Below are 23,209 nucleotides of genomic sequence, written 5' to 3'. Positions count from 1 at the left end.
TGTGTATCGCAAAATGAGACTTTGTGATTGTAAATTGACTGATTATATTTTTCTGTCTATTTAACTTTCCTTGGTTTGCCAGTATTCTCTTTGTTCCCTTAACTGTTGTTCACCTGCCCGGATGCATTTCTTTCTCATTGGGTTGTTGATGCATCATTTGGATTTTACCACTTTCAGGCACACAGTGATTAGTAAACTGTGTTTGGCAGTAGAAATACATAAGTACTATGCTGTGGATGTGTTTGGCCGAAATGACGAGACGTAGTTGTGGAATTTGAATTTGACTACAACAACACAAATGTCTCTTTTTTTTGCCTTGAATAACTGAGGAGCAGGGGCGTTGCCACATTATCTTTGGCCCCCGGGCTAAGAGGGGGGCCCCTGAGAACAGCTTCTCAACTGCAGCAGGAACCCCTTTAAATTCTATGGTTGGTTGCAACCCCCAGGAGATGCAGCCCCACAGCGAGAACCCACAACACTAACTTTCTGCCAAAACCTTCATAATTTTACAGGTTTGTTTGTCTAAATTGTCTAAATGTATGTTTGTGATTGGATGAGGTTCGCACTGAAACCTTGCTACTTGTCTGATACTTATGTGTGTGCATATTGTGCACTATATGATTATGTAAAGAAGCGTTGGAATTATGTGATTTGGTTCAATGTGTTTTGTTTGGTTTGGTTCCATGTTGGGCCCCCTAGATCCCTTTTTTCGTGTGTCCCCAAAGTCCCTTGAAATGCTCCTGTTGAAGAGAGATAGAGTGAATTAACTGATGGCAGAGATGGAGACTTGCCACCACTGGTTCTCACACCATGTGGCCTAGTTCAGTAGGAGGAAGTGAATTTAAAATCCACAATACAACTGGGGACTAGAGCAAATAATCATGGTGGCTGATAGTGTGGTATTTACTGCTCAACCTACGCACTGAGCCACAATAAAAGACACGAGAAGCGAAAAACTGTAACCGAAGCCCCACGGCTCGGTGCTCAACCTTGAAAGAGCAGAATCAGATACAAACCCCTGCTGTGGACCATCCTGTGCTGTCCAGTGAGCTGTGTCCGTACGCCCAGGCTGACTTGTAACAGGAGATAAGTGCTGGCTTTAGAGCCGTTTCAGGACAAACCAGCCGTAGTCAATCCCCACTTCTTCATATAGGAGCAGTATACTGTGTACCTTTCCCCTCTCTCTACTTTCCAAAGCTTTTTGGAGTATAGAAAGAAATATCTGATGAAAATCAGATGCACAAAGAAGCTGGAAGCAACAGAACATGCATAAGTGCAGAGAGGAAGAGAAACAATAAATTGGGGTGGAGTGGAAGAGGAAAGACAATGATAGTGGTAGAAAGTGAAGGTGGCACAATAATGAAGGAACTAACAACGACTGCAGCAGTTGTCATTCACGACGAGTATAGATACACATGCAGTCCTGTGAAGGTGTGTGTGTGTGTGTGTGTGTGTGTGTGTGTGTGTGTGTGTGTGTGTGTGTGTGTGTGTCCATGCAATGCTTGGCAGAGACAGCCATTAAGGAAATAGCGACTGAGTGCTCTCACGCTGCCTACCTGCGAACGCCCACTCATCAGCTGCTCCTGTGCTGTGTATGTGTCCTTGCCTAAAATGTGAGTGTGCCCGGTTGTATACAGTACGTGTGATGTATGTCCAACTGTGAGCGCCTCAGTTTGACCCTCGCCTGAGCACCGTGTTCCGATGTTTACGCCTCGGGTGCACCGAAGAAACATTTGCCTTTTGTTTCCTTTTTGATAAATACATTTCTTTTTATTTCCTCCCTCAAATAACTCTGCTTTCATCTTGAGCTGTGTGACATCAGTGCATCAGTGAGATTCAGATCTTTTCTATTAAGTTACATTTTCTTTATGACCGGAATCTTTTTTTTTTTTTCAGTCCATTACAGTGTTGCAGAAACTCCTAAAATGACATCATGTTTTTTCGGTGGTGTCTGGATTTTCTGGTGCATCATTAGTATGCGTTTGGAGTTGGTAGACTGCTGCTGTTGTATCAGAGAAGTGAAGAGATCATCAGAGTGAGCGGGCCTCATCCCCTGGGGGACGGGAATGTCTGTAGAAAATTTCATGGTAATCCATCCAGCAGTTTTTCAGATATTTCAATCCAAAGTGGTGTAGGCTGACCGCTCCTTCCTTACAGTCCTTCCTATGCTTCTAGTGCTGCTAAAATCTAAGATTAAACATTAATAAGCTAAAATAGCTCATTCTGACCCTTGCATATCCTCCAGACTGCTGCTATAGAATATTAAAGGTACAGTGTGTAGAATTTTATGATATCTAGTGTTGAAGTTGCATGTTGCAGCTGAACACCCCTCACCTCACCCTCTCCTTCTAAACATGTAAAATAACCTGTGGTAGCCTTCAATTGTCATAAAAACTCAAAAGGTGTTTAGTTTGTCCAGTCTGGACTAATGTAAAAAACATGGCGGCCTCCATATAGAGGACCCCCTCGATGTAAATATATGTCATTTAAATATAAAGGGCCTTTTCTAGGGTAAAGAAAACTACAATTCATATAATTTAGATGAAACGAACTAGTGAAAACATCATGAGGATTATTCTACATTTCTGCTAATAGTTCCCTTTCACCTAAATCTTACAAACGTACCTTTAAATACTCACCTATTGTAAATTAACACGCTATGAGATGTACAAAATATAACAAGATGCAACTGTGGAGGAAGGAAGATGCACAACACATCTGCATAAATACACAGGGGTACGCAAATGCATACATATGATTGCATAGACGTACAGTATGCTTAAAAAACACCATCATCGACAACCCTCCTTCCACACAAACACACATACTAATGTGCACTTTGGGTGCACTCTGACTGAGGCAATGCAGCTCTCAGAATCATAATTCATTAATGAATAAAATATGCATGTCACTGAAACCTCTGTGAGTGTGTCCATGAGGATTTCACAGTGCCATACTGTCAATGGCTGTTATATAATTATTGAGACTGTGAATTAACTGGGCTTCACCCAAATGTCAATGTACATTGTGAATACAATTAAATGAGTGGTGAGCTCAAGAACACAGAGCATGTAAAACGTATTTGTTTCTTTATATGAGGCTTATATACACTTATACGACATGTATAGACACAAACATAAGAATCAGATAACACTGACCTCAGGAAAAAAAAAGGAAGGTATATTTATATGATATGAATTCTTCACCCTCTCTCTGTTTTTTTCCTCTTTCGGTTTCTCCTTATCTGTTATTTTTAAACTATCTCCAATATGCAAACTTCACTCTCACTGAAGTTTTCACATGAAAAATAATTTGCCAAAACTTACCCCAGACTTATACTTGTTGATGTCTTCCTTAATCGAGACCAGCTGTGGCCTGACAGGGTTACTCCTCTGCAGGCAGGGCCGTAAATCTAGTTCCAGGCTGTAGCTGGGGCCTTATGTGTCACACACAATGAAAGTCTGCACACACCAACCAGCTGTCACTGCTCCCACACTGAGATGCGCTATCTTTCAAAGTACTTTATGCCATTATGAATTACCTATAGCCCTCAGAGTCTGGTTGATATATAATGGGCTATGACAGGGAGTGTGTTGTGCATGACATATTATCTCTCATGGGATTATTTCTGTCATCACTGTCTGAGGAAATCCTCTCCCATGTAACATAATGCAGGTTTTTCTTTCTTTGTATTTGATTCAATCTAAAATCCCCAAATTGTGCAGCAAAATTGAAAAACAGTCCAATGTAATGCAAACTGCACAGTCACAAGAAACTCGCTTTAAAATAAGAGTGATTGTGATTTACTGTAGGGCTGTTTGTATTAATCTGTGGACAGGTGACTATGTTCATATGTTTTCCTAAAGTTTATATTCAAATATATGTAGATTTAATTGATCCCTTTGGAAAAAGGTAATGGAGTGATTAAGTTCTCTCACACTGCATGTCTACTCGTGTCTTGAATAATGTGACTTTCATCAAAGTGCCGATTGAGGATAAGACCCTAATTAGGTTTCAAATGGATGCAGATGATGTGTGACCGCCTGGTGTCTCGTTTCAAAAGCGATACGACACTCCAGGACACGGCGTGTAATTCTATGGCGTGCTGTGTCAAGTACCTCAACTGACTTTAACCACCCTTGATCTCTTCTTTATAAACAGATCTGACTCTGACACACACACACACACACACACACACCTGCATACTGGCACTGTATATATGTTATCATGTCTTTTGTCAACCAGCATGACTTTGCTGCTCTCTGCATTATCAACCTCATCTAAGCCACTTATACAACTCTGGATGAGAGAGAAAGAGAAAGAAAAACACGAACTGAAGTACACGCAAGAAAGAAAGGAAGATGGAAAGATTAGAAGTTTGTGATCACTGCGACAAATAACTGAAAAATACTGCAAATAATAAATCAAAATGGACTCACACTGCACTATGATCGTGATGATTCAGGCAACATGTCTAAAGATAATCTTATCCAAATGTATATGTTGTTTCCATGCATGAATAATTAAATAATGGATGAATAAACACTTAAGAAAGTTCAGCACTGAATCACCAATCTTTAGGTTCGAGAAAAAAAAGTTTTAAAAGAGAGAATGATAAAATCCATTTGTTATTTTCTCCATATAGTTATGTCAGCAAATTACACCAGAGACAGAGAGGCTGAGAGATAATTCACAGAGTGAGAGAAACACTTGAGTGCTGCTCTTCAGTGCAATAGCTGATAAGATTATTCCCATTCTACTACTGTGTATGTGCGTGTACGCTGGTATTTATGCGTCTATAAGGTTTGTTGGCAGTTTCAGGTTTAGGATTAGAATTAGGTTTAGTGAGGGTTAGGCATTTAGTTGTGATGCTTAAGGTTTGGGGTTAAGGAATGCCTTATGTCAAAGAGTGCTGTCACTAAGATTGATGTACAATGTGTGTGTGTGTTTCGGAAATGGGCAGCATCATATATCTAATTCCAGGGCAATGATACACCAGCTCTCTGCCGTCCCATCATCCCTCACTTTCTGTCAGTTTCCATCTTACTTTTCATCTCCCCGAACTCCCTGAATTACCTCCCTGAGCCTTTTCAACAGTCAAGTAGGTCTTTACAGCTGAACGTGATCTAATATAAATGAGTGAAAGTGTGTGTGTTCACAGGTGTGTGTTTTGAAAGATGATTGTGGGTAAGAGTCCTCTGAGCTCTGGTTACAGTAATACACTGTATGTGGGCCCATATATAGGTATTACAATTTGTCTATGTTCAAGAAATTGTGTATGTGTGTGAGATTTGAGCTGTTGTGAGGTTTTGTTTATGTGGGCTTGTGCATTATATTTTTGACTTGTGTAATTTGGCAGCAGAAGTGTCTGCCTTAGATAAGGATCATTCCAGCTTAGTTTTATTAGTTTTCCGTGTGTGTTTTGTTGATGGTCGTTGGGGTAGAGGGGTAGGGGCAGTTTAGAAAGTGTGTGTGTGTGTGTGTGTGTGTGTGTGTGTGTGTGTGTTTTTGTTTGAATGATAGTACCTGTTTCTCAGTGCATATGTTTTTACAGCTGCTGCTGATCCTAACTAGCAGATAAGACGGTATGATCTCATGATTTCCACAGCTACTGCACTGACACACACACACACACACACACACACACACACACACACAACACGCACAACATACACAACACACACCACAACCCATGAGGCATTTTGACCGTATATGGCTCAGTTGGACTCACTTTAGGTTGTATACCTCTGGATTCCTTAGATCCTTGGAAATGCTTGTGATGTTAGAATTACATTTACTTTGTTAGTTTGGAACTGCTGTTCAGTGTCTTCTTAGGGCACCATGTACATAGATACTTGATAGATGCATATTTGTAATAAAGTTTAACTTAAGTATTAATTATCCTTTATATCTGAACACACAAATTTGGAATAAACATTACATTGTAGTCCAACGAATGAGCAAAACACTGACATGATGATGTTCCTGATGTTCTTGGAGCCAGACTGAATCACAATACAGATTTCCGTGCCTCGTTGTGGTGCCTAGGCTATGTCTTGAGATAGTTGCCCTGCTTACAGGCAGCATAAACATCACGGCACTGGCTCTGGTATCAGGGAGCTGTAACCTATAGTTAGCGAGTAGCTACTTCATACTCAAGTACACAAAACAAGAAAATGCCTAAAGCTAAACAATCAAAAGGTTGGCTGTATTTCACGTGAAAGGATTCCGACACAGAGATGTGCAGCAAATGTCTGAGCATTAGCTAAGAGCAGAACCTGAGAGCTGGGACTTCACGGCTGCTGTCGTTTTGAGCTAAATATTAAAAGAAAAAAAGGTTTGGCAACGTTAAGCACCGATATATGAGAAAACCCAAATTATACCCAACCCTTCACACAACACTATCAGGAGTCTTTGTTATTTTACATGTATTATAATTAATCAAAAATAGTACAGTGGTTGTTTCATACCTTGATTACTTATGTTAATAATTGAACTCATGTCATTAGTTTTACCTCCCCCAATCTACCGCTCCCCTTTCCGTCCCTCTGCCACTGATCCATCAATCTCTCAGTGCATATGATAGATCGGCTCGTGTTGTCAGTGACACTCGAACATGATTGGCCACTTCTGATGACATCTTCCTTTACACATTTACAGATATTTATTGGTTTGGTTTGTAGGTTTTCTGAAGTGGGCAGGCCTGAAGGTGTATAACGGATGGGAATAAATGTGGGTTTTTCCCCGCTATAGATTTTAACTACATACCGTAAATCGAACCTGGACATTGGTCTGCAACAGCCATCCATTATTGATGGCAGCATTCAGGCAAGACAGTTATGAGCCGGGCTGTTAGGATCAGTAATTCACTCTGTCAGGAGATCAGGAAACAGAAGTGGGGGTAAAGAGGATGAGGAGCGAGAGAGGTTTAGGAACAAGAAGGAAAAGGAAACGGAGAAGGGAAGCAGAAAAGAATGGAGAGGTGAGAGGAGAGGGCCACAGAAGCAGTGATGCTGTAGAGGGGAAAGGAAACAGGCAGCATTTACGAGACAAAGCTTTTATTCATGGGAAATATTTCTCTCCAGCGACCCCCCCCCCCATCCCCCCCACTCCACCCACCCTTTTCTCTGGCTATCATGTTTCTTGTGCCAATCAATAATTTATTGCTGTCGCTCCAGAGCAATGAACCCCCCCAGCTCTGAATGACAGATGAGGGTGAGAATGGCTGTTGGGGCAATGTGAAAAGTGGGAGGGGTGGCGGGGTGAAAAAGCAGAGTGGTGGAGAACCATAGTTCAAGAAATGTGCAATGAGAAGAGGAGGCAGTGCCGAGAGTGAGAAACGAGAGTGACAGAGCAATGAGTGAACATGGTGCCGGATAAATAACCCGGAGTGGGAGAAAATTTCCCACAGATAATGAAATTATGCAGTGAAAATGTCTTCCAATTTCCATACTCTCAGAGAACTAATTACAGAAGTACGAGAGAAAATGTCAGCTTTGTGACATCAAAGTGGAGACGCTGCCTCCTCATTTTTCCCCTATTCGTTTCTTGTTGTTTTACCTAAGCTGCTTTTAGCTCCGAGCCCACGGCACGCTGCCGTTCTCCAAGAGGACCGCGACTACACACAGTCAGTGAAGAGGAGTGGAAGACAGTGTTTGAGTGTGCACAGGCCTATGAATGCACACTTTATGCAGCTTTTTTGTGGTTTGTGTTTGTTTTTGTAGGTGTGACAGTGTGTGACTGCAGCCATGGCACATTAGGGGCTGAACCTTGAAGCTGTGTTCAAAAAAGTTTGTGTGTGTTAGAATTTTCCCTTGACTCACAACTCTCCAGGTGAAGCAGTTGCATACACACACACACACATGCACGCACGCACACACACACACACACGCACACACACAGGGAGAAGGACAGCTTTAATGAAACTGGATGATGATGGAGTGGAGGGAAATTACATGTTAGGGGAAACTGTGTGTGTGTGTGTGTGTGTGTGTGTGTGTGTGTGTGTGTGTGTGCGCGTGCGCGCGTGTGTGTGTGAACTTTATATACTGTATATGTGCATCTGATGCGTGTCTATGGGAGAAGGAGAAAGAAAGGCCTCTTCCTCTCCCTCCCACCTGCTCTTGTAAGCCTCTGTGTTTCGGTGACCTTGGCAACCCGATGACAAAACATTCTTGGTGTCCCTTTTGATTAAGGCCTTGTGTGGGCGTGTGGTTTGGTCCGAGTGAAAAGACAGTGGAGGAGCAGGAGCAGGATGGAGGAGAATGAAGTTGCTGATGCCCTCAGTGTTGGCTGCTCTGTCTGTTCAGTTTATTTCCTCCGGTCTGTCTCTGTCTGTGTGTCTGTCCTGGTTATTTCATTCTCTACTGTCCTAGCTTGAATTGCACATCATTTGTTAAACATTTAATGTTTGATTAAAATATAGGAAGGACCTTTAAGTTCACACATTACAGATACTTATGATAAATTCTGCAACATATTTATAAAGCTTGTCACAAGAATAGAAAATAGTTTGTGTATAATAAAAACTGTATTTGTTGAGTGTTTCAATTTGAATTGAGTCTCAGTCAAGACGACAGTTTTAGCCACAACATATAAAATACTACAGCAATAATATTACAACAACCTCGAAACAGTTTCCAACAAACCTTTGACAACAGACATGAGGCAGATTGAAGCCTGGAATGCTCAATCTGCAAGGCACCATTATATCATCGATAATGAGGCAACCAGGCGTTGTGACCCCTTCTCATATCTCCCCTTCTCTTCATCAATGTGTCTTTGTCCACACATGGACGCCACAATCAGTTGCTGATTAAAGGTGCATTTTATGGCTCAGTGGAAGAAAATTGTTCCCTGTCCAGGTCACTGGCTTGTGGCACGGCAACTATTAGTGATCAGATGAGAACAGTAAATGTCTAGTGCACACTCGGTTCAGGGGAGAGCGTTAGACAATGCTGCTCACTGGTGTGAATCACAGAACAAGAATGAATGATTGAAAAAATGCAATGGAAAACTGCATATTTTCCCTGAACTCTCTTTGTACCCTGTTAGTCGTCAAAGTGAGTCGATAAAACAAATACTGACTGAGCTGAGAACAGGGAAAAAACATTCTCCACCGAACAACAGCTTTAAACATTTCCTCTTTTTCTGCTTCCCACAGTGAGAGACGACGACGACTTCTTGAGTCTGAGCGAGCTCCCAGAGACCTTCCCCTCCGACCCGCCAGAGCCCTTACCTCACTTCCTGTTTGAACCTGAGGAAGGCTACATTGTCAAGAACAAGCCCGTCAATCTTTACTGCAAAGCAACACCCGCCACACAGATTTACTTCAAGTGCAACAGTGAGTGGGTCCATCAGAAGGACCACACTGTGGAGGAGAGGGTGGACGAAAACTCAGGTGAGTGAAGTCTGGAGCGTACACAAGTGCATTTGCACAAATACACACACGCATGCACACATTTATTTGATGTGCAATAGAAAGTTGGCAAATCAGATCATAATGTTGAAAATGTTTTCTCTTTTTGTTTAACTCCAGACATTTTTGACAATGGTGTAAAAAAAACAAAAGTCTTCTAACATCAAGTGCAGTAGCAAGAGTTCCCACAGTTTTTTTTTTTATTTCAACATCTCAGATGAAAAATAATTTACTCTTTGTGTGAGTGCAGTGAATGTTGATGCTTTGCTGCAACATCCAAGATGGATACAAACAACTAGAATGGTATCTAGAAGACTCCATAGCTCCCCCAAGGCCCAACAGTCCCCTCATGAAACCACATTTAAATTCACGAGATCTGGATTTTTATTTGGATCTGCACCAAATAGCAAACACTCGTAAATATTAGTCCCCTAAATATGCCTGATTTTTGTTTCATCAAGATCCAAGAATTGTTCTCTATGAAATCAAAAATGTTGAATTGTAAAGAGAGTGGAAAAATGAATCTGCACTTAAATGAAATGGCTTCTTCCCTGACCAATCCACATCCTGCCATCAAGTTCCGCAGTCATCGGCCCTGTGGTTTTTTAAATGATGGAGAACCAATGTTTTTTTTGTCATAAATATGTCCCGGTGAGCAAACTATTCAAAATATACTTTAACATGTCTGAGTGCACAGCTATTCAATCAAGTCCTTTTTTGACCTCTTTCCATCGTATGTTTGAAAAACCTGACGATGATATTTCGCTGCCTTCGTTCTCCACTGATTGTCTGACTGGTGCACCGTAAGCAAACAGGTTAAATCTATTATTCAGATGTTGTGTTATTTGTGCAGAGAGCTAGGTCACATGTCAGACGTGTGTGTACACAGCTGTCCCGCTGGCAGCGCTGTGCTGAAACATTCACAGGACAGTTTAATAGGATCCACAGTGATGTACTGGAGCGCAGCCAAAGTTCCACACTTGTCACTTGACAGCACATGGTATTACTCTGCTGGAGAGGTAATGATGAATCATGCTGCTGCTTTGGCAGGATGACAAAGATGTACACAGCCTGGTTTTCTTAGACTTAAGGTGGACATGAGCTCGGCTTATGGGTCCCCACCTGCTTGTTAATGAGCCGGGGTCCCCAAAGTGAGCGATTAAAACACAGGCTGAAAACAGTTTGAAAACTCCTGATATATGGTACCTGCCGAGTGCAATACACAGCAGGGTTCAGTGGCACAAATCAGTGTGTTGGCGGAGGAACTTTCTGTTATTGAGGCAGGTGAACAAAACACACTGTACAGGTTTAATGTGCTCAGCCTTTGATGTCTGACAGTGTTTGTACTGAACACAATATTGAGGAAGCAGAAGTTTTGATTCCATCTCAACTCAAGTTGACACATTGCCTTGCCCACTGAAGATTTTCCCTTGTAATACAAAGCAGGCCCCGGAGCCAAAGACTGTGTGTGTTAGTGCGTGCATCAGTGTGTTTGTTTGGTGTTCTGGTTGCTTTGTGGGTCGACTACAGTGTTAGACCCAAGACAGGTACAGAACCGGCTGAGCCGTGATGTTTCCCCTGATTCAGCTGTCACACATAAACAGAAGAGGAAGAGGAGTACGGATGCAACAAAGTAGTAAATGTGAGAAAAGGGAGGAAACAGGTACACGTATTGAAACATGTACATAGGTGTAGACAAAAGTTTAAATAGAGGAGAAAGTAATGTTATAACATTCATTGAAGGGCGGGTTTTATATCAGATGACAGTACACCACTTCTAACCTTAGATCATTGTCTTCATATAACTTAATCTCTTTATAACTTATTTTTGATTTCTTCTACATGTTTCTTTTGAGCAGTTTTATCCCTTTATTCCTTTTCTGGATATTGTATCATTTCTCTCTCTGTTGTCTTTAGCATTTAGCTCATTTCTTCCTGTGACTTTGTTTTCATTTATCTTTTTTTCAGTCATCACATATCTTGACACAAGTCTTTTGGCTCCTAAAAGACTTCTTGTGCGCCCTGGGGAGGCTTTGCACTTCACAAAGAAACTAGAATGACTCAGATTTGGATTTTTATTTGGATCTGCATCAAATGGCTCATAAATATCACTCCGCTTATCATGCCTGACCTTTTTTTCATCAAGATCGAAATGAAAATATTGAAAAACATGTTAAACTCACCATGTTAGAGACGGTGAGAAAAAAATAAATCTGGGATCCTGACCCAGGAAACTTTCATGTTATCTGCACTGTAGTTTTTCCAAAATCCTGCTGACTAACAAACGCAGGAAAAAACATAAAAAAGTGTTGTCTTGGTCATTTATCTTCAGAGGCACAAACAATAGCTCACAACTGCACATTATATTCACCAGTATAATTATCACCATCTCATCTTCCTCTTAGTCATGTAATCATGTCTGTTCATTCATGTGTCAGTCTCTCTCTCTCTTCTCCAACTATTTATACACATCTTTCTTTTACAGCCTTCTTCTTTTCAAAAGGCTTTTATATGACAGTGGCTTGATTAATGTGAACGTAACCCGGTCCTCAGTCTAAGGTTTCTGAGGTTATAGGCTGATGTATGAGTATCTACAATAAGCATCCATTGTCTTCCCTCTCTCTCTCTTCTCACTCCCCTCCTTCTTTTCTCCCCATCTTTCCTCCTACCTCTATGTTCATTACTGACATAATGTGCAGCTGCTAGTCATTTATTACTCTCCCATCAGCCATTCATTTGCGAGCAGCTGGATTCCAGACAGTGGGTTATTGAGAGGAAATTCTGTTCAATTATGATACGTGGATTTAGGCTCTTTCGCTGCATGCGTCGGACACCATGAGGTCTTTCATTCTCAAACCACCCATTCAGCCTTATAACAATCTGTGTGTTTTAAACATCCAGTCCAATTTATTTTGACGTTAGTTTCTGTGGATTTCTAACAGCCATTCGCCAATTATACCCCTTTTTCTACTAGACCTAAATTCATAACTTCACTTTAGAGTTATCTCTCTGAGTGTTCCTGCTAGTTGAAATAACCCTCAGCTCCAGTTACAACATGGATTTGGTTTTTAATATTTGAAATGCTCGAGATACGCTTCAATTTATTCCTAATTTATCTTGTACAAAGCCATCATAATGTCACTTTAATAAAAAATGGATTGACTTGCCTATGTACTGCTCCAGGACACTTCATCTTTCAAGCACATCATAATCCACACAGATATTGGCATACAAGTAGAATGAATAAATCAGTAAACTGGGTACATTATGCAATATCAAAATTGCTGCAGTTATGATGTGTGTTTTTCTCCGTCTGTTAAAAAAACTAAGAAATCAAACTAGTATCAAAATATAATAAGATTTCCATGTTGGGTTGCAGCAGTGTCCTGGTTTCACATATATTACAATGTTAAAACCAATGGTAATCATGAATATTTGCTTTTTTTCGGTATTGGACAAAAATGCAACTGCGTCTATTCTGAGGAAGGAAGGAAGACTGATTATCTCCAGCCCTCCAAAAACAAAGTGAGCAGCAGTGTGGGATCACTCTGCATATCCCTGTACTAAACGTGGGGTTGTCCTGGAGGACAAATATCCAGTCTGACAGTGGCTTCCAAAAAAATGGAAACTTCAAAAGCGTCCCTCGGTAAAGATCAACACACGTGTCCCCGTTTTAAACTTTAATCCCTGATGAGAACACGTGTAAACATTTAAATGTCAACTTTAGAATATCAAAATGAATCCCCACGTCACAGCTACATCTCTGTTGTCGGTCTGTTTGTTCACGAACTTCTGAGTGACAACAATGACCTCAATATCACCCCTTAAAGAAACACACAAACTCTCCCAGCAGTGTGAGTTCAAGACTTCTACAGTAAATCAGCACCATTTTTAATGATCTTTTATAATCGCCCTTGTTAACATTTCTCAGTATTTTCAGAAATTTTACAAAACAATGAATCAATTTAAATAATGGAGGAAATAATCAACTGATCAACAATTGATCTATAACGAAAATGATCATTATCTGCAGAAGAGCTTCACCTCCACTAACAACGATAGAAATCCTGCTTTAACATTTATGTGTAATAATAATCGAATGATGTATAATAGTTCAAAATCACTGGGGTCATTTCCTGCCTTTAGTACTTTAGTACTTAAGTAAATGATGTGAATAATTCCTCCTCTCACATGTTCAAATGAAAACACTGTTCTCGTTCCATTAAGGGTCTGTAAACTTGACAGCTTGATACTGTGAAACCATAATATTTTCTGAAACATTATCAAACTGTGAAACTCCGTCAGGTCACCTTGGAACAAAAGATGTTGAGTTTATAAATATTGAAGACTACATTTGCATTATGCAACTTGTGAATCACAGAAAAAGCAACTGTAGGGGCTGTGCATGTGCGTGTGTGTGTGTGTGTGTGTATGTGTGTGTGTGTGTGTGTGTGTGGGTGTGTGTGTGTGTGTGTGTGTGTGCGTGTGTGTGTGTGTGCACTGTTTATCTGTGTGAAAACCTAAACTCTGTAAGCTGTTTTCTCATCTTTCTTTCCTGCTGTTTCACAGAAACAGCTAGCAGCTATGGGCCCCATGCTGTTTTTATTATCTCTGTCTTCTCACTCACTCTCTCCCTCTATGTCCAATTCTTTCTCTCTCGTCCCCTCCCTTTTCCCCCCTTTCTTTTCTCTTCCTGTCTCTTTGCTCCATGCTGTCTTTTACTTTACTCTAATTTCCACCATGTGAAATCGGAGTGAGCAGAGGCAGATAAAACCTGAGCTAGCGGAGGCAGGGGAGAGAGGTAGGGGATGATGGAGGGATGCTGATGGAGGCTACCTTCCAGAGGTCTGGATAGACCAACAGATACCGGGGTCACATTGAGGAGAAAGATGATATGAATCCTGCTGTGCCGTTTTCTTCCACTTTCTTGCTCACTCCAGCTCCTTCTTCCTCCCTCTGTTTCTCATCCTTTTTTTGTGTGCAGGAGATGGAAAGTCAGCTTAAGTGCTGAAACACAGTGTTGGTTTGATCCCGGGGATCAAGATGAAAGAAAACAAAAGCTAAAATGTACAAAGAAAAGTGAGACCATCAGTGAGGCAAGCATGAAAGTTTGTGCCAAACAGCTTTGTGTGCAATGTCTTGCACAGAAATACATTTCTAAGGTTGGTCTTGTCAAGCAGAATCATAAAAAAACTCCTTTTTTCTTGTCAAATAACTAGAATGGGGTTATGAAATGGGAGCAAGGATGAAGTAAAAAAGTTGAATGAAAAGAGTCATGTGGAGAGAAGGTAAAAGAACAAGACATTTTTAATCTGATATATTTGATGATGATGTTTGGATTTCAAACTTTCTTTAAGAACAAGACATTTTATTAGACCAGTACATAGTAACTAGGGGCGAGCTTAGCCTGTAGCCGGATCAGTCCAGCATAGGCAGTTATTTTGTTAACCCCCAACAAAACTTGTCGGTCCACAAACCCGCCGCTAGTATAACCCACGCGACTATAAAGGTAATTGTTGCTGAAACTGGGTCAGAGGTAAAGCCAGTAAACAGCCTCATCTCTGCAACTGTATCCACTTCAAACTCCACATCGATATAGGACGAGTGATCACTGCAAATGTAATCCCTCCCCTCACGACCTGACATCACATCACTCCACCAGACGTTCACACTTGCTACAAGTTCTTCTTCTAACACCAGACTTAACACATGAAATAAAGATCCCCTTTTCCCCCACAACTTTTTAATGGAACACTGGTATTGGATTTGCACTTGGTAACAGCTGACACCCAAACCCAGGTACGACTTCCAGGACAGAAAAGGTGGGAGTGGTCCTCATCAGTGCTGATCCCTAACCCCTAACACTTTTTCTATTTCCTGCATTGAAAGTGTGACGAAGCCTTTTTGTGCTTGTAATTTTGAGCCAAATTATAACAAGATACAGAGTCACCGCCTGAAGTCCAATCATATTAAACTCTGACATGCAAAATGGAGAGGCTCTAAAAGGACAATCACATTGGGGAAATACTGATCGTGTTTAGGAAATTGTATGAAGAATTGATGCAAAGCTGCAGAAAGGGACACAAACCAACAGACTATCATGATAATGAAGTAGCAGCAACACCCATTAAAGATCAAATATAATTTCCCCCTGTGTAATCTCATTTTAAAAGTCTTAATGAAAAGTGACACCCATAAGAAAGTGTAACGAACGTCTTGTTTCCGATATGATGAATGGAAAGGGAACCTTCACGTGAGAATCCTGACAGCTCCATAAACTACCTCAGTTGTCTTCACACGGAGCCTCATCTGGAGGCTGGGAAAACCAGGTGAAGGTCACAGGCAAGGATCAGGGTGCAGCAGTGCGGAGGGGGCAGCAGGGCCCTTGAGGGGTCACTCGGGTTAGATTCCAGCTGTGGAGAACAATTCCCTGAGCAGCACTACTGCATGTCACAGTATCAAGTCTCCACACCGAACAGCCCTTAACTGAACCTCGGCCAGAGCAGGTAACGATCTTAAAAGAAAACACGTCTTCCTCTTGACAGGCACTTTAATACAGCAGCATGGACATTTGCTGAAACATATTAACCATATCTCCATCTGAATTAATGCGATTTAAGCTGAGCAGCGGCATATTACATATTTTCTTGTGAAGGGCGTTTCCAGTGTTTGCTTAAGCAACGTGCGTACGACCCCAGTATATCTCCATTAGCTTTGAAGTGTGCTAACGACATATTGTGTACTAGGTTACTTACTTTGTCTCCATTAGCCAAAGTGTGAATGGTTATTAGTCTGCCAGGACTGACCTGTGACTCCACATCTACACACACGTATACACACACCATGATGTTGGCACACAACATATTGGCTCAGGTGATTTGTGACCTCTTTCCCTCCTTTGCTGCCATCTCACTCGTATTGATTTCTTCTCGTCTTGTCCTACAGCTCACCCTCTTTCTCTCCCTCCTATAATGTTTCTCTCCTCCCTCTTTCTAGCTTCACTCCCATTCTCATCTCTCTCATCTCCTTTTGCTCTCCCATCTTTTTTTTGCCCTCCTCGTAGGTTCCCCCTTTTTCTCTGACTCTTGAGTGGAGATTTCAGTTATTGACAAGCTTCAAGATCTTTAAAAGCTTCTGTGTCAGTGACTCCTGATACTAACACAGCTGTGTATTTGTGTCTCTATCAATTTGTACATACATCTGTTTAGGTGCTGATTGCATGGGTTAAAGTTATGCTCTATTGTGGGTGACATTTTGTTTATCTGAAAATGAACCCCTGCTTAGTTTTTGTGTTAGTTCAGCACGTCCTTGTCTGTGTTTGTGGGAAATAGTTTGAGTTAGTTTTGTTGTTCCCTGTGGGCTTCCTCTTGTGTCCTGGAATGTCCTGGTTCACTGCCTCTTCAGAGCTACTGGAGGACACGCATGTGCACGCTCAATGACATTCACATGTGGACGTGCGCACACAAAGACACACATTTAAACGTAAACCAAGGGGGACTGTGCAGATCAGTCACTGTCAGTGTGGAGGCCATTAAGAGAGTGCACACACATACACACATGCATGTGTACATATACACACAAACACACACAGTACGTGCATGTGTTGTGAGTTATCAATTGGTCACAGACTGGTGACTTTTCTGTCGATGTCCTGGATGATTTCCTTCAGTAGGACTCAGTCAGCCCCTGATCTCTCCCTTACTCACACCATCCTGTTGTCATCTTACCTTTTCTTTTCACTTTCCACTCTTTTCACTCTCCACTGCCTCCATCTGTCACCTTCTTTTCTTATAATTCATATAATTATTATTTTAAGAGAGTTTTCCGGTAACATCAAGGTAACATCCCATGACTCAACAGACTTAGCTGCAGAATTGTGTGATTTTGCACATTGAGTAAGGCCATTGCTACATTTGATCAGTGTTGTGCTTCTACACACTAATAGCTTTTGTGTAATAGCTTAAACACTCTGATCCTAATAGCACATGGCAGGGACAGATATTATTTTGTTTATTCGTTTGATTGCGGCCTAGAGTGATTTCGTAAAACATCAGAAACAAATCTCCCATGTCTCTATACATGTTAATCTAACTGGTCCTTAGATTGATGGAACCAGCAGCATGCACCACATTCACAGATTTAAAGGTTGTGATGATGGTGAGGTTGCATTAGTTATATAGGAGGTTTATAGTGAAGCTGAGTTATTCCCTGTAGGGGAATTTGTGCTTTCACTTGCAGCTCCTCCACATTAGGTCATGGTACCTAGCTGCTCACCAAACAGCAGGGCAGATGTTTACAAAAATGCAAAACGTGTCAACCGAATAGGTCATTTAATTACAGGAGAGAAAGCAAACTTGCAACATTAATTCAGTGGCTCTGAAACAGTTCAAAGAAATGTTATGCTCCTGACCAAAAGAGTCGTTGTTGCACGTATGTTCATGTTTTTTTGTTTTCATCCCCTGGCTGTATTTATTTTGACCTCTTGTCTTTGTCTTTTGTAAGACTCTCTCCCTCTGTGGCACTGATGAAATAATAATACTCACTGTTGACTTTTTCTGTATCCTCTGTTTCTCTCCCCTAAAGGCCTGTCTGTTTGACCTGTCACTGATCACATTTAAACACCACAAAGCTTTAGAGTGCTTTCTCCCCCCTTTGCTCCCTTATCTCTTTCCTTTTCCAAACCATTTAGCTTCAAAACCCCCAGTCTCTGTTTTCATGTCTGGCCCTGACTCACTGGCTTTCCTCTGAATGTAAATTCTCCTCCACTTTTTAGTCTCGACTGCAGCAGGGGGACCATCCCTTTGAAAGAAAATGTCTGTGACTGGCTGAATATACTCATTGGTCAGCTGAATGACGTGTTGCTGACAAAGTTACACGATTGGTCGACCGGCCAAGTGTTTAAGTCTCAGTCACAGTTTCTATTACGTCAACAGAGAGTTTACAGGCATCGTTGCCAATTTAGTGTCTTTCCTTGTTGGATTTACAGAATTTTTAGACCCAAGTTTTAGCATCCAGCGACTGTTCTGCAACCTTCAGTGGAAGACAGGCACAGGTCCACAGGACTCTCTTTCAACTGTTCACATGGTGGAGAGGAATGAGCTTTTAATTGTGATCATTTTAAAAGTAAACAAAGCTGAAATCACAGAACAGTCATTGTGTTTAACTGAAGGCTACAGTGATTTACTTCAGCCACATTATAGTTGTAACATCAGGATTTCATCAGTGCACAGATACAGTTTGAAAATGGTTTGGTGACGGCCGGTTAATATGTGATCTTAATGTGGTCATGATTCATCTCATATACTTGTTCTTTTGTCTAACAGTTCCATAAAGCATGTCTATGAGAACACAGACTCAGCTGTATGTAAATACTGTATATGTGAGCACAGTGTGTAGGAGTGAAGCCAGAAGATAAAGGACTGAAACTGACAACAGGCAAAATGTAAATATGACGTGATCGTGACCTGAATATGCTAATTATCATTTTGCATTGGCTACTTTCCATTGAAAGGAGTTGTTTACATCTCAACAGATACACTCTGCAGTATTTCACATGGACAACAGCCTTTTGCTTTCTATTTCTATCAGCCATCAGTCCCTTTTGGTTGTGATAGCAGTTTACGGTGTCTGGTCACAATAAATCTGTATATATATATATATATATATAAATTATTAATTAAAAATGTATTATCAGGACCTCTATATTGTAAATATACATTTTAGAGCTACTGTCTGGTTTAAAACACATTCTGAACCATGCGTTAGCTATTACATCCTATGCATCGCATATCGCAGTGAGGTATGTGAGTGGATATGTGCAGTGCATAACAACACACAAACATAAAGATATATATATTAGTTGCATATCTCTACTCTGCAGCTTGTCCTAATTATATACTTTTGGGCACGTTTCTCCCAGTTTCCATTTGTCAAATCCTAAAGTCTGGACAAAGCACATTCTCCCACTACTGCACATTCACTCCTGAGCTGACAAGCAAACTTTGTTATGAGAGGTGACGCTCCACGAATAAAAGCAGAATCTGAGGGTTGTGGGCAATTCTATGATTGATAGAAATGTTTGTGGCAGTATTTACTTGTCTTGATACTTGTCTTCCATTTTTCATCTCCTCCTTTTCTCTCCCCCCGACAGTAGTGGTTTTGTTGATGGGAAACACTGTCAAGCTATAGAGACCCAAATTCCATGCTTGTCTGGGCATAATAGAATGATGCGAATTCTCTGAGCTCTGTATCTTAACAAAATAAGAAACAGGGTGATGTGGGACTTTTTAAACCTCATGTAATTCAGCATCTTTCTGACCCAGCAACATTTGCTTTTTGAGAGTTGCATTAGAAAACAATGGGAACTACTGGCACTTCCCTGTTTTCAACACATCCAGTGACATCCGTCGTTTATCAAATGTTTCTATTCCCACTTTGTGACATGTTTTCTCTATAGACATCAAACTGAAGGGAAAACAAGGGAATCTGTTCTATGCTGAATGTAGTTTGTGAGCTGCTTCAGAATTGTAGTGTCAAAGCATTAGCATATTTTCAAATTTACTTTTAGTCCCTAGCTGACAGAAAGACGAAACTATAGGATGAAACAATATATTAATATCCATGACACCCATTCCAGCATCATGTATACAAGTTTTCAGCACAAGAAAAAAGTCATATATCTCTAGAGAGGAAATGTTGCATCGATAACTACAAACAGTAATGTCATTGTGACCTGCATTTGTTTTCTGTTTAGCTTTTTTTCTGATTAGATAATACCTGGTACCAGGTACCTCAACAATAAGACTGAAATTTAATTTGACCATGACCCAACACTGCTTTCACTGCAAAATCTGGTGAGAGCTTATAATTTGTATTTGAAAACAACACTTTGTCTTTTTATTTTGAGTTTTTGAGCTTCAGCCTCACAGGGAAATCGATGTTACCCACAGTGTATGTCCTGTGTTTAGTTTTTAATGTGAATCCTCCATGTTTCTCTAGATACTGTTCAATGCTCTACTGGCTTCATTCACCTGGAAACAAATTAAGCACCTCTCCATTAAAAGCAGTTTAGTTAATGAGAGATAGTCATTAAGATTCGACATATATATGTGGTTTATTTTAACATTAGCAAATAGCAACATAAACAATAGAACATGAGGTTTCACACATCATCACACACCTACAGCTGTAAGTTGAGTAATACACAGTATAACATATACCAACAGGCCAAGACAGTGTTTTCCATTCATTTAATCGGTTTAACATTAAGCTCTGTCTGTGTTTCTGTGACAGGGATGCAGTTGTCAGCAGTCTTCAAGTCTTGTCACTCTAAATTGTGTGCATGTTCAGTGGGAAATCACAGTAATCAACCCATATAACCAGGCCAGGCCTACAGTTCTCAGCACAGCAGATGTGTGCTGAGTGTTTTATTTATTTATTTATTTATTAAGAAATGGCGACTTGTCCACAAGCTGTGGAGTGGAGGGCTGTTAACAGTAATACCCGAGACAGAAAGTACACGCTTACTGGTGTCCCAGAAGTGCTTTAACAGTTTAAAGAAACATACTTTTAAAATGACTTGTGTATTACTTGGTCAAAATTCATATAGTTGGTTAAAGATATACTATGTAACAAGTCTTCATTAAGATGTTCATAACGACAAGACCTTTGTTGTATATTTTGTAGACATGTGTTTTTACATAATAAAAAATGGTTCCAATAGTGTTTAAACATAGAGTAATGCCCACTTTCATTCAAGGCACCAACACGTTTCATTCTGGTCGCGTTTTGTCTGTCTCTGCTGTACTTTACAGGGAAAATGATGGATGAGGTAGAAAAACTGACGGCGAGAAAGTTAGCCAGTCTCTCCACTGTTTCAGTGCATAACGTGATTAAAAACTGTGATACATAAGCTCATCCACGAACATTTTTTCCGCCTCAGTTGCTTCAGGTAGATTTTCATTGACAATGGTGGTGAAGACAACAACTCCCATGATCCCACGCTGCTTCACGACACAATCAAACTAGGTCTTTTGTTATTGTAGTTGCATATTTAAAGTTAATTATCAACATCTCTAGTGTAAATATGTATACAAATTAACCGTAAATTTCATTACCTGCTTTTGTAATTGTTTACAAAAACGATTTGATTAAATTAAGATCATTAGCAAACAGAGGTAAGTTCGTCTTTTACATTTAGAGTGGAGACTTTAATATGCTTTCTCTGAGTTTTTGGGTCAGTTGCACTATTACTGGATCCAATTCCAAACAAGGTGAAATATTAAACAGCCTGAATTTTGAGAGCAAGGACGACGTGTCAACCTTGGATTACATTGACTAAGGAGCACTACAAAGTTGCTGTAAAACTTACCCAGCATCCTCAGTCCTCTGCCTGGAGGAAGGAGCCTCATACCCAATGCAATTCAGCCTTTCACTCAGAACAGCTTTGGTGCAGCAACTGTCCCACATGCTCCGGTATTATTCTCTGAGCAATAGCGCAGAGCAGGTGAGGTGAGGCCACAGACTAATATCTGTGGATCTGACTGTTCTCAGGAATTGGCTCCATCCTTTCATTCTTACCTTGAGATTTCTTATAGTGTTATATGTCATCTTATATATACAGAATGAAGAAAAAGTTATATTTGATTCTGAACTTTGATAAATGCAGCGTCTTATATAAATCCTCTCCTGTGATTTTGTTTATTCCAAAAGATTCACAGTGTAGCTGTATGCATTCTGCCCAGACTTTCCCACTGATTCAACAATAGTGTTTTGGTTTGATTTTGTTTTATCTTTGGCTTACGAAGCCGCACAGGCAGTGATGCAAAAGCTTTGAATGTACATATGTATTTTCTTTTTTTTTATGTCTTCACTTGTCGTTTGCTCCCCACCTCCCACTGCGCTCCCAAATCCCATGTTCCACCCTGTATGCCGTAACTAGCTGTCTGCCTCATTTGAACCACTGACTTTAATTGGCTTACTTTCCTCATTACTTCAGCAGCAGTGTTCTCACTGGTCTCCACCTCCTCCCTTTTGCTTTTTTACCCTTTTGTCCTCACGCTGTGTTTTTTTCCCGTTCATTGCAACTGCCTGCCCACCAGTTGTCTCAGCTTTAGTCCGGGTCTGCTTGCTGGTTATAATTGCCTCTTTAGCTTCCATTTTCTTAGCCTCCACCTCCCTTGCTGTGTCCCTTGCTCTTTCATTTAAACTGTGAAACTATAACAATCTCCCTTTATTGCTAGTTTGCTTATGCACTGATATTCACACTAGTTTTTATACTGCTTTTGATCTTTGCCCTTGTAGCTGTCTATTATCACTTGTTGTGCCAACAGCACCTTCCACAACCTTTTTCCTCTCTGCCCATCAGAGCTATTTGAATTGCAATATCATCTAAGTTCTCCATTTACTTTCCTTCACTTCCATTTAAATGTCCTTTCTTATCAATCTTTAGAAGCTATGTCTCTCCATCTTCTAGCCAGTTTATATAGAAGCTTTTGTAGCCTTTCTTACTCTTTGCCCTCGCGGGTCTCTCTTCACTTCTCTCACCGGCCATTAATGGCTTTTAGTCCATCACAATTCTTGCTCACTGGATTTCACTTTTGGCCCTCCTCTCTGCCCCCTTTGCTTCCATGCCGACTAAAACTGTCTCTCAATTTCTTTAGTGGCAAGAGCTTAACTGAGAATCTTCTAAAGTAATAGGCCCCAGTCAGATTTGTAGAGCTCCGTAGAGAATGTTTCTTGGGTCTTGGTTTTGCTGCGGAAGCTGAAATAAACTGCCAACATCTTTTCTCA

General features: G+C 40.7%; 1 protein-coding gene across 2 annotated transcripts in view; it reads left to right on the top strand.

The window, feature by feature from the left end:
* The window catches only part of unc5ca (unc-5 netrin receptor Ca), a 185,569-nt gene that overhangs the window by 81,420 nt on the left and 80,940 nt on the right, over window positions 1-23,209 (top strand). For both annotated transcript variants that reach the window (XM_020101086.2, XM_020101085.2), the window contains exon 2: window positions 9,164-9,400. In XM_020101086.2, coding sequence (XP_019956645.1) covers window positions 9,164-9,400 — 237 coding nt within the window. The remainder of the gene's footprint in view (window positions 1-9,163; window positions 9,401-23,209) is intronic.

The sequence above is a fragment of the Paralichthys olivaceus genome, chromosome 4 (assembly GCF_024713975.1).
Source record: "Paralichthys olivaceus isolate ysfri-2021 chromosome 4, ASM2471397v2, whole genome shotgun sequence".
Classification (NCBI taxonomy): domain Eukaryota; kingdom Metazoa; phylum Chordata; class Actinopteri; order Pleuronectiformes; family Paralichthyidae; genus Paralichthys; species Paralichthys olivaceus.
This window is presented reverse-complemented; position numbering and strand designations above follow the sequence as displayed.